Raw genomic sequence first — 12,427 nt, 5'->3', positions numbered from 1 at the left:
AATTCTCAATTGGGTTACACGAATTAATCCTAATTCTACCCAAAAACCCGAATCTCTTCCGTGGCCAAGAGACTCAATTTGACCTAGTCTACCCAAGGTGAAGAACAAACAATAACCCTTTGCCCTAGAATTATACCAAAAGAAAACCCTTTTGTTCTCTCTCTAAAACCCTAGCCTTTGATGTTGGCAAATCCTTATTGTTCATTTCACTCTTATTTTTCTATGAATAAAGTGATTCTTATTTATAGAAAAATATATGCCTTTTTATTTTAAACAAATCTTCTTTCAAATAAATCAAATCTAAGTCAAAAGAAACTAATTTTTCCACAAAATCAGCAAAACTGATCTTGCTGGCACCGCACCTGCGCCTAGCGCACCAGCCATAAAGAATTGCCTTTGTTTTGCAAAACAATTGCGCCTAGCGCAGAGGTGGCTGCGCCTGGCGCAGGCCACAGCTCATGAACATGTTTTCTGGCTTTGTGTGACCGAGATTTCAAGGCATTCTCAATAGTCATTGTGAAGCAAAATATTTTTTTATTAAAGTAATAGAATTATTATGTTTGAATGCTACTTTGCTAATAATTTGAATTGTATAACTGAGCTACCACTATTTTATCCCTATTTTATTATTGATGATAGACATTTGCGGCCTCTCGATCACTACAAATTTGGAGGCTTTTGGCCGCAAAATTTTGTTTTAATTAGGCTGCGCATACCCATAGCCAGGAGGGAGGAATCGATTTTCTTTGTTTATTTTTGAGATATAAAAGGATGAATTCAATAATTATAAGAAGCATAGTAACCCTACCTTAAAAGGTGTAGGGTCTAGAAAAGGCCACTAAAAATAATAGGCCTTGATTATCTTCAACAACCATGATATGATTAGAAGTCCCAAGTTGAATGAACAAAAATAAATTTTAAACTTTTTTTTTAATCAAAAAATAAATTTTAAACATGTAAACCATAAATTAAGTCTTAAGAAGTTGAATGAATATATGGTGTCAAACATTTTTTTGTGAGATTGCTATTAATTAAATGTGATAATTTTTAGACTCTCTTTATGACCCAATAATGGTTTGTGTAGAAATGTTTTTTTGGTAAATGTAATTGTCCTTGGGTTCTCTTGTGCGATTTCAATTGTGAGTGGTTAAATCTCACATCAACTGAGTATAGGAAGAATATTAAATTTATAAGAGATGTGACTCATTAACCTAATGTCTTAAGATTTTGGGTGAAAATGTGGTGTCTCTCTCTTGTGATCCTAGTGCATTGACCTCATTGTCTTCCAGACTCCCCAACATCTCTTTGGGTAAATGTAATTGCTTGTTTTGTTGATGATTAAAGATAACCTAATCTTTATATTGAAAGTCTTTCGGATAATAGTGCCTAGACAACTTGTTCCATTCATGGAGCAACAACGATAATACAAGTATATGTGCATGAAAAAAAGAGTCGATGGTTGACTAAAGGTGGTCGCCTCTTTATATCAAAAATCTTTATGATAATGTTGATTATGTGACGTGTACCGTTGCTGGAGCAATAACGACGATGCTAGTTATGTACATGAACATGTTTCTGTTTGATGATGAGCATGTTTAGACAAATAGATGAACTCACACTTGAGGAAAAAGTTGGTAGTATCAAGTGTGAATTAGAAAACCCATATTGAGTAAATATTGAACAACAACAAGAAGATCGATAAACTCAAACTCGATTTTAATATTTTAGATATAATTATAATGTCAAATTCTCTCTTTACCTGATTGTTTTTACCATCTGTTATATCTCTCGAATTTCTCTCATGATGACCCAACAATTTTATTATTAATTTATGTGTAATTATTTGTTCATTTATATTCTTTAGTTGAAAAATAATTAATTTTTATTACTGGTTTTAAAAATAAATAGAGTCGGATAATAATTTAATTTAAATTTTTCATACGTACCATATAATCTAATCTATATAAAAAAGTTAATTGTTCTGAATAAATCTAAACTACCGTTACTTAAGGTGTTGTCATGTGTCCCAAATGAGCATAATTGATGTCCAAAAATTTGATGATTGAACTAAAAGTACATTCCTTTTCAAATGAAACTAATCCATATGAGCCATTTGAGGCATTTGTGAGTGGAAAAATGTTTGATCAAACCAGATTTTACATTGTAACCAAGCATAATATTGTTTTTTAGAGATTTTATAATATTTTTATATAGAAGTTTAGAGAAAAAAAAAAGTGATTACTCAAAGATTGCGGTGATCCGCACGAGTTGGTAGTTGGCACGTAGTGACTAATTAGTAATTACATGTTTGGCTTGGAAATAATATTATTGGAGAATTTCGAACTTATATAAATTTAAAATTAATTATCATACACAAGACAAATTCTAACTTATAAAAATTTCAAAAAACTTATTTTATGAGGCATAAGTTCTAACTTTGTTTTCCAATGTTTTTTTGGTTAACAAGAATGATGTAACTATTTAAAATCTTATGTCTTTTAGGTATATGTTCAAAGTGAATCTTATCTCTTTTCACAATTTTACACCATATAACTATTTTGTTTAAAACTAATCAAAATTCATAATTAACACTTTGCAAAAAATATATTTATCTTCATTTTTTTTGACCGAAGGAAACTCATGACATTTCATTAGCAATAATACAATCGATACAAGAGGGTACATCAATGAAAATATGGAAACTAGCTAGAGATGAGGCCATATTTGCTAATATATGAGCGGCCTCATTGGCTTGTCTCATAACAAACTCAACCCGAGAGTTTCTAAAATGAGAGTTATGAATATATTGACAATCTTTAATGACATCTCCTAACCCAGAAATATCTGTTGCTTTGCTATGAAACTTTGCAACAACATTCTTAGAGTCAAGTTCAAAGTCTACATTCTCCAATTGCAACTCTTGGATCCACTTCAAAGCATGGAGCAAACCTACCGCTTCTCCGGTGTCGTCATCGAGAATGGGGGAAAACCATTCAGTTTTTGCAAGGACAAAACTCCCTTGATCGTCTCGGATACAAATACCAATCACTGTCTTATTGCGCCTTGTAGAGAAAGAAGCATCAACATTACACTTATATCTTCCTGCAGGTGGTTTTGACCATACCGAGTCAACATGTTGTTTTTGCGGAACGGTTCATCGTTGTTGTTGTTGTTCCTGTGCTACATTCCACTCCATGATTAAGTTTCTTGCTCGGTCACACACCACATGTAGTGTTTCACTATGATTCTTCCATATTTTATTATTTCGTTGCTGCCATATACTCCATAACAACGCTGCAAAGAGAGAGCGTTCAACTGTTCCAAGAACCTGCAACATAGAAAAAATTGTACCAGTAATTTCGGCGTTATTATTAATGTGTTGTTGTATCATATTCCACCAGCCCACATTCCGCCACAGAGATTCACTATTTATCTTCATATTTCCAACAAATTTCTAAATACTTATAATTAATACATCTAAATTTTAAAAACATTTGCTTCCAATTTTGATTACCAGAGTATAACTTAAAAAAATATCATCGTTACGGGTCTATTACTGGTTTCTCATATAATTAATAGAACGGAAAGAGTATTTGTTAATAAGTTCAATTAGCTAGCTTTAAAATTGATTTATTTGACCATTAGCGATTTGCATTATGAGTTCTGCTGCAATTACTTTGAAATTTGTCTACTTATTGAGAAAAACACATGCATCCCCTCAATTATTTAGCTTTCAAGACACAGTTAAAGAAAGAGAATCTTGACAACAACATAAATTATTATAAGATATGCAACTTGCATCTAAAGATATATTTTTATATTGAAAAGAATTTCAACTTGTTTGAATGAAAATATTTTACGTAACCGTGCAAAGATATGGCCAAACTGTTTAGTTGGAAATATTCAACAACTTGCTCTTAAATTAATAATAATGCAAACAATGGAGAAGAAAAGATATTATATTTTTCATTATTCAATCAAGTTAGGAATTCAATTGCTACTTCTACACGCACGTGAAGGTTACTATTTCATTATATATTTAAAATTTTTCATTCTTTCTTTCTTTTTTCAATTTCAAAGTTCATGAGGTAAAGGGAAAAAATTTAATTAGTAAAATGATCTCTAAAAGATATTTTTTATTTTAGATTGACCCCTTAAAGAAAAAAAGTTTGAATAAGTCCCTTAAAGAATAAAAGGTCCGAATAGGTCCCTTAAAAGACATATTCGTTAATCAGTTTGGTCCTATTCGGACATTTCTTTAGGGACTAAACTGATTAACGAAGATGTTTTTAAGGACTTATTCAGACCTTTTTTTTTCTTTAAGAGACCTATTCAATATTTTTTTTAAGGGACCAATCTAAAACTAAAAACGTCTTTAAGAACCATTTTACTAATTAAGCAAAAAAGAAGAAAGTAAAATCAGTGTGGGCCTCTCATGTTCCAAATAATATTGTTTTTTAGAGACTTTATAATATTTTTATATAGAAGTTTAGAGAAAAAAAAACAGTGATTACTCAAAGATTGCGGTGATCCGCACGAGTTGGTAGTTGGCACGTAGTGACTAATTAGTAATTACATGTTTGGCTTGGAAATAATATTATTGGAGAATTCTTCAAGTCAAAGTCAAATGTCTCACTTTTGTTATGGTCAATGGTCAGCTTCAAGGGCTCTGTTCTGCTTATGTTATGTTACGTGGATTGTATTTCTGTTTCATAATTTTTGATTTAATATTTAGATCAAATTAGTCTTGTGTGTTTGAGGCAAAAAATTACTCTTGTGGTTGTTTTTTAGGGCAGTAAAAATTTGACATTGTATAGTATCTTTTCTCTTTTGGGGTTTTTCACGTATCCGTTGTAATTTATGTAGATGTAGATCTCCCGCATTTGATATTTTGTGTTTTTATCGCGTGTTTTGTTTAGATGTTTTCATGACTTTTTCATAATCATCGAATGACCGATCACATTATCAATAGTAACAAGTGACACCGTGCCATTGTAAAATAAACATATATGTACGTTAGAGCCGGTCTCGATTATTTGGAGGTCCGGCTTAAATATTAAAATGGGCCCTTAATAAAAAAATACAATTTTAAAAAAAAATCATGTTTTATACAAAAAAAATTGAAATTCATGCTCAATTTAAATTATAAAATAAATAACATTAAAGACACAATAATTATGATTGTAAATAACATAAAAAAATATTTATCATAATCAAGGCCAATTTTAATTTAATTTGAAATAAGTAGAGCTAAAATTATGCAAAAAAATGAAATTACTGCGATTTGAACCACAAACTATGTACACACAAACATCACAACTTACCACTAGTCTATTAATGCAAATACAATACTTAATAAAAATTGACAATATATAACTATTAATAATGTAAGGTCTCGAAATTTTGTGGCCTAAATTTTTACCGAAATTTTGAGGCTCGATGTCGTCGTATATGTTGCATGTGTGGTAGGAGCGGCCCTGTATGTAGTTGGTTGTCCTACACCTCATTTACCGCCTCTCTATCTTAACTTTATGACTGTTATGATCTCATTTGTAGAATTGACCTTGACGAGTCCTTCTTAAAAGTTACCATGACATCTTTTTGTTTTGGTCACTCCATTAATGTTCGGTTTGAGAATGTGTTTGTTTTAAGTTATTTTTGTAGATTCCCTAGAATAAAATGATAGAAATTATATGTTCTCATGTTTGTTATAAGTTTATTAAATTTTATTTCTCGATACAAAATATCTCTGAGAAATAGTAAAACCTAATTTGATCTCAAAGAAAATGGTGGGAGAAAAACAATTCCCATGAAAATAAGAATAAAAAATTCATGTTTAGTAGTTACTATTGATTAAAAAAAATCATAATCTGTACTATTAATAAAATCCCTTTTATAGATTTCCATAAATATTTAAATATTAATCAATCATTTCTTTTGAAAGTATCTAAAAATAAAACTCTCATCTTTATATTTTCAGAAAAGTTATTCCCATGTATATATACTAAACTTGAAACAAACACCTCACGAGATCTAATTTATTTGTTGGTGTGTTGATGTTTTATGTTTCTTTGATTGTATTTCAACTATATTTTTATTTTGGTTTGAGTTTGGAGAGAAAAAAAAATACAATCAGAAGACAATATATATATATATGTGGAAACTCCAAAATCAAAGAAAATAGTTGAGTTCAAGTGTGAGCAGTTAAGTCTCACATCGATTACGAATGAGTTTAATGTTTCATATATAATAAGATGGGCGACCCATATACATAATATCTTAAGATTTTGAGTGAAAATGATGTGTTATCGTCCTCCCTCGTGGTCATGGAGTAATGATGACTCGTAACTTCTAATGCTCCTCCAGACTCTAGCAAGTGATATCAAAGCCCTAAATTATCTTGGTGGAGGAGCGGAAGTGAAACCTGTTGTATGGATTGTGGACACTTGAGGAGAGATTGTTTGATTCAAGTATGAGTAATTAAGTCTCACATTAATTATACATGAGTTTAATATTACACATATAAAAGGGATGATTCATATATGTGATACCTTAAAGTTTTGGATAGAGATACAACCTCATCTTCTTATTTATTTTTTTTTTTTACTCAAGAGCAACAATATTCATTCATTCAAATTCATAGAAAATACATCGATTGAAATCATTACATATTCAATTTCGCTAAAAACTAATAAGGATGAATCTGCAAATAGGCTCACAGCATCCAATGTCTATGATAAAGCCTACAATTGATCTGACCAAATTTAAATGTCCGGAATAATCATGTATTCGGATCTGCAACGTTGATAATACGAAAGTCATTGAATCTGCACTTAATCTGGATTGAAACAAATCTGCAAATCTGAAAAAACAAACACCGTACCAAGACGGGACAAACACAAACACCGTACTAAGACGGGATTAAAACAATACAAGATGAAAAATCACAAAAGAAAAAACTCGAATAAAACCTAACAAATATATGAATATGACTTATTTAAATAAAAAGAAATAAAAACAATCAAGATGAAAAATTAGAGTAAGGAACGAGTGTTGCTCATGATACTTTTTCGGACTCTCCAATAAAATTGATGAAAAATTGGAAATGGAAAGTATAATATCTACTTGCTGTCATTCATGTCGACTAATTTGTATGCCATATCCACAGGAAACTCAACTCTCAACCCCGTTCACATCAATATGCAACGTAACTCTATAAGATTATTACAAGTAGCTGTTTTTAGTCAGTGTCGACACTTAATTATAGAATAAAAATATTGATCATATATGTGCATAGTGTTGTTAACAGCAAATGATGACAAAATCAAAAGGTAAGTTTGTGGAATTGCGATTCGTGGGCATCATCTTGGTGTAGAAAGTATAAAGCATAAAGCAAAGATGCAACTTGTTAGCATTGTGGGGGACTCTTATAGGTTGTTTGGTGGAAGGGTTATTGAATTTTAAAGATACTTATCCATTCCAAACTTGTAAATGTGTCCACAATCCTTGTATCCGTTTTGCTTGATAAGTGTCATTCTCATAGGACTTTCCTCTCTCCGTTTCCCATTTTCCCCGTTACTATTTCTTTTATGATAGATAAATAAGAAAATCAATTTCATTACACTTATAATAACATACTAACTCCATAAAAAAAAATATAAGAGAAAATTGGTCAAATAAAGTTGATATATTTGGTGAAAAAATTGGATTAAATACATCAACTTTGTTTGACCAATTTTCCCTATTTTGGGACGGAGAGGGTACATAATTTAGAGCGGTTACAAAAACGTGGTCGAACGTCGAGTAATAAACTGTCAAGATTGAGATAGGAGGAAGTACTTGCAAATATTTTGATGTTCAAGTTAATTAGTAAGATAGAGAAAAGAGTGTGAGATTTATAGAGACAGAAATTGTCTACCTTCGTTGGTTGGGAGGAGACGTTTATATGTAGGTTTTGAATAGGAGCCGTTGAGGGATGATGAAAGAGGCTATTACGAACAATGCCTCATCAATAATTTGATCTGGCGACCTTTAAGGCATTGTTAGCCACTTAGGTGTTACGAATTAAAGGGTCGACCCTGTGCAGTGGCATCATGACCCTCCACACAGGCAGGGACGAATCTAGGGTGGGGGCAATGGCATCATGACCCTGATGCATGTGCTTCTGAGTTCGAGTGCCATCTTTCATCTACTAAACTAGATTTAAGGTGGCATTTTCATGAGAATGTAAGGTGGCATTTTCATCTACTAAATCAACTCATTAAATAAATATATAATATTTTAAAGCCTTTATCTTTTTAGTATCACTAGCCATAAATCAAAATTCAATATTTCAAACTCCTTGAACTAGAGCGCCTGCTAAATTGGTTACTTTTATTGGTTACTTTTGTAAGTCTCTCTTGTGAGGAAAAGAAATGGTAAAAATTAGGGTTTGTTTAGGTTGAACTTTGAAAGTTAATTTCTTGTAATTATTTTATATATATATATATATATTTTGTAAATACTGTGATTGTGAAACTGACAAATAATGTTTGTGTTTGTCTCTCTATTTCCTTTAGCATCCTTTACTTCATCCGGACACAAATATATAAAAAAAAAACTTTAAATTTTGGTCACTATTATAAACAAAAGTTAACTACTTTTAAACTAATTAATACTACTATTCCTAATATACCATTATTTAATTCTATTTTATTTTAGGCATTTAGTTCACTTTTACATAGGGATGACAATGGGTGTCCATGGGTGCGGGTTTGATATTACTCAAACCCACACCCATATATTCGGGTGCCACACAAACCCAAACTCAAATGTTGTTCGGGTGGGAAAATGAAACTCACACCCGCACCCGCTGGATTCAGGTTTTTTCACCCAAACCCGAAACTCTTAAATAGAACACACATAATTGATTATCTGCTCAAATTCGACCCGAACTATATTTGATAAAATGCAAAATGTAGCATAATTTGGTAATATAGTTTGTAAATTTCAAAATAGTTTCTTTTTTTTACTAAACAATTCATTAAATATTATCATCACTACACTATGCACCAGTACAACATTCAAAAACTTAAAAAGCAGCAAAATACATAGAGGTAAATAGGTAATTTAATATATAAACGGGTGGGTGAATGAGTTTCGGGTGTGGGGTTGATACTACCCAAACCCACACCCATATATTCGGGTGCCACCCGAACCCAAACTCAAACCCAGTCAACTCGGGTTTCGCCCATTGACTTGAGTTTGGATTCAGGTGGATCTATCGGGTTTGGGTTTTACTGTCATCCCTACTTTTACACTTTTCAAAATGTCTAATATAGTAAACTTAATTCATGTTTTGCATTAAATCAATAAACATAACTATACTTAACTAAATTTCTTAAACACCATGTAAACAATTTTTTTTTGCATTAAATCATGGTTGTTATCCTCTATGCACGAACCGCATGATAGGATAACTCAAGATAACTGTTATTCTGTTTATATCATATCTTTTTTTTTTCATTAAATAATAGTAATACTCCTATCCAAAAATAAATATTACTAGGAAATAGGGGTGGACAAGGACCCGATAACCGCCCCAATCCGCTCTACCCGAAAAACAAAAACCAAAACGGGTCGGGTTCAAGTGGTGGGGCGGGTTCAAATAGTCCAACAAGCGGTTTCAAATGACTAGAAATGGGCGGGTCCGTTCAGGATTTACCAACCACGGATACCCGAGCCAAACTGAAATTGAGATATTACTAGTATTATTTACTATTATTATGTGTAAGTTTCTGTCAAATCATAATAAAAAGTAGTCAAATATTTACACTACATAATCCTTGAGACCAACAAAACTGTATAAATTTAATTTTTTGGTAATATATTTTTCAACCTTCACGTGACTCCCCATCATTACTTTTTTACTTCCCCTAAATCTCTTCTTTGACAGAACTATTCCAAAACTAATCTTCATCCTTTCAAGTTTCGAGAACACAAGTGCTCCACTTTTCTCTTTTACTCAATGCACCGTACATACATTTTTCTTATTCTCAACATTATCCAAGACACAAAGGGAGACCATTACTATATACTCCAATTGTTGAGGCTATGTCATCATGATTCATAATGACAATTTAAGGATGGATAAACCCGTCGAAGAAAAACATAAAAATCTTCATCTTTTAAGTGCCGCTACTATTTCCCCCCAAACTCTTTTTTTTCCATTTCTTTTATTCTATAGATCTACAATATTTTTGTGTGAGATTTAACCCATGTAAATCCTTTGTAGTAGATCTGTTTTAATTCTTCTTCTTCTTTTTAAACAAATTAAAAGGTGGCTTTAAGTTAATTTTTCATATGTTGATCTATTTAACGATGTTTCCAGATTTTTTTTTTGCTGAAACCGTTGAAAACCACCCGATTAACCTGAAAACCGATTAACCCGAACCCGTATGACCCGATCCCCCAAAATGATTCGATATGGACATGTATTCCTCACCCGTGAATTGGACCGGGTGAAGCTTTTGGACCTATACCGACCCAACCCGGCGCGTTGTCCACCCCTACTAGGAAACATGGAAAGGGACAATAGAGAACAGAGAAGACAAACCATGAAGCAAGTTGTAAGACGAATGACGTCACACATGCATTTTCATTGCATAAAACGGAGAAAAAACAAAACTTAAAAAACGAGAAAAAAGCAAGATAAATTAACCACGTGATTTAAATCCCTTCCCACTTGTGCAACTTTAACACATGCGAAACTTCACCGAAGCTAAGTAAGTCCATTATACCCCCCCAATAAAATAATTTGTCACCATCCCCATTTATTTAGACTTTTATTTAAATATCAAATCCAAATATTCAAATCCCATAAATCCAAATGCATGAACCTTATAGTCCTATAAATACCTCACTTATTCTTAACATTTCAATGTTCGAATATTCATCTCCCTCTCTCTAAAAAATACCAACACATTTTCATTCCACACTCTCTTCTTATCAAAATTAAAACACAAAAGTCACAATAGGCCACAAAATGTACGGAAACAATAATTTTGATTCCGATTTTGCCCTTTTAGACTCTATTCGCCGCCACTTGTTAGGTGAATCCGAATCAATATTCGGAGCTCCAATAACTTCTTCGGGTAATACCCGGGTTTTCTCTCGGAGCTCCAGTTTCAGTAGTTTATACCCATGTTTGAGTGAAAATTGGGGTGAATTGCCTCTCAAGGAAGATGATTCAGAAGATATGGTGCTTTACGGCGTTCTCCGTGACGCTGTAAATGTTGGGTGGGTTCCTTCTCTTCAAGTCGGGTCACCCGAAAGTATCTCATCGGGTTTTCCGTTAGAATTAACGGTTAAACCGGAACCGGATGTTATGCCGGTTAAAATTATTCCAAAGGTGGAATCTACGACGGTGCAAGTGGTTCCGGAAGTGCTAAAAGCTGCTCCGGTGAAAGGAAAACACTTCCGCGGCGTTAGACAACGGCCGTGGGGAAAATTTGCGGCGGAGATTCGTGATCCGGCGAAGAACGGAGCTAGAGTTTGGCTCGGAACATTTGAAACCGCTGAAGATGCAGCGTTGGCTTATGATAGAGCTGCTTATAGGATGAGAGGTTCAAGAGCTTTGTTGAATTTTCCACTTCGGGTTAACTCCGGTGAACCCGACCCGGTTAGGATTACTTCAAAACGGGGTTCGCCGGAACGTTCTTCTTCATCTTCGTCATCGGAAAGTAATTCTCCGGCGAAGAGGAAAAAAGTGATGACAAGTCAGAGTGGATTAAAAACAGGACAAGTGGGAAATCAAGTGGAACAATGTACACGTGGAGGACAGTTATTGGTTACTTAATATTGTTTTGTTCTTCCGTACTAGGAACACAAGAAAATGTCTGTGTTGTGTTTGTTCAATGCAATTTGTAATTATCTTAAGACATGTGTGTATGTGTATAGCACTTCCCCTTCTTTTGTGGCACTTATCTAGAAAATTTTGGAACCTAGGAAAAAAATGAGAAGTGAAAAATGTAGCAAGATGGTGACATTTCATGAGGAGGACAAAAATGTTGGGAGAGAAATAATAATTATAAGATTGAAAAATGAGAAATGAAATGATGATGTTTGGCGGATAGTGAATGAAAGTGAGGTTAATGTAATTAACTTTGTTGATAGATATTATGATGATTTGTTATTTTTTTTTATCAACATTATGAATGTGTTAATTGTGATAAATGAGATGAGATAAGATGTGACCCACTTTTAACTTTTATCTCTTCTCCTCTATTTATCCATTGAGGTTCAATGTATGTGACTCATTTTATTTTGTGTCAAGTAGAGGATTGTTGTGATTAGATCCATTGAGATCACATACGTCTAAAACTCATTCAAGTAAATGCAATTAGCTCTTATCAACAATCTATGTTGGTGTCATTCATGGAAAAAAATA

At 32.8% G+C, this 12,427-nt stretch overlaps 1 protein-coding gene across 1 annotated transcript; it reads left to right on the top strand.

Annotated features, from left to right (window-relative positions):
- The first annotated feature begins 10,838 nt into the window (after positions 1-10,838).
- LOC123883630 (ethylene-responsive transcription factor 2-like) lies at positions 10,839-12,186 on the top strand. Its single transcript, XM_045932523.1, has one exon. The coding sequence runs from the start codon at positions 11,024-11,026 to the stop codon at positions 11,834-11,836; it is 813 nt and encodes a 270-aa protein (XP_045788479.1). The 5' UTR covers positions 10,839-11,023; the 3' UTR covers positions 11,837-12,186.
- The last annotated feature ends 241 nt before the right edge of the window (positions 12,187-12,427 follow it).

This window comes from Trifolium pratense, linkage group LG5 (genome assembly GCF_020283565.1).
Source record: "Trifolium pratense cultivar HEN17-A07 linkage group LG5, ARS_RC_1.1, whole genome shotgun sequence".
NCBI classification, from domain to species: domain Eukaryota; kingdom Viridiplantae; phylum Streptophyta; class Magnoliopsida; order Fabales; family Fabaceae; genus Trifolium; species Trifolium pratense.
Note: the sequence above shows the minus strand (reverse complement) of the source record. Positions and strands in the feature narration are given on the sequence as shown.

What these genes read in the sequence shown, in the direction of transcription:
- LOC123883630 (XM_045932523.1), top strand. Translation starts at nt 11,024, where the DNA reads ATGTACGGAAACAATAATTTTGATTCCGATTTTGCCCTTTTAGACTCT.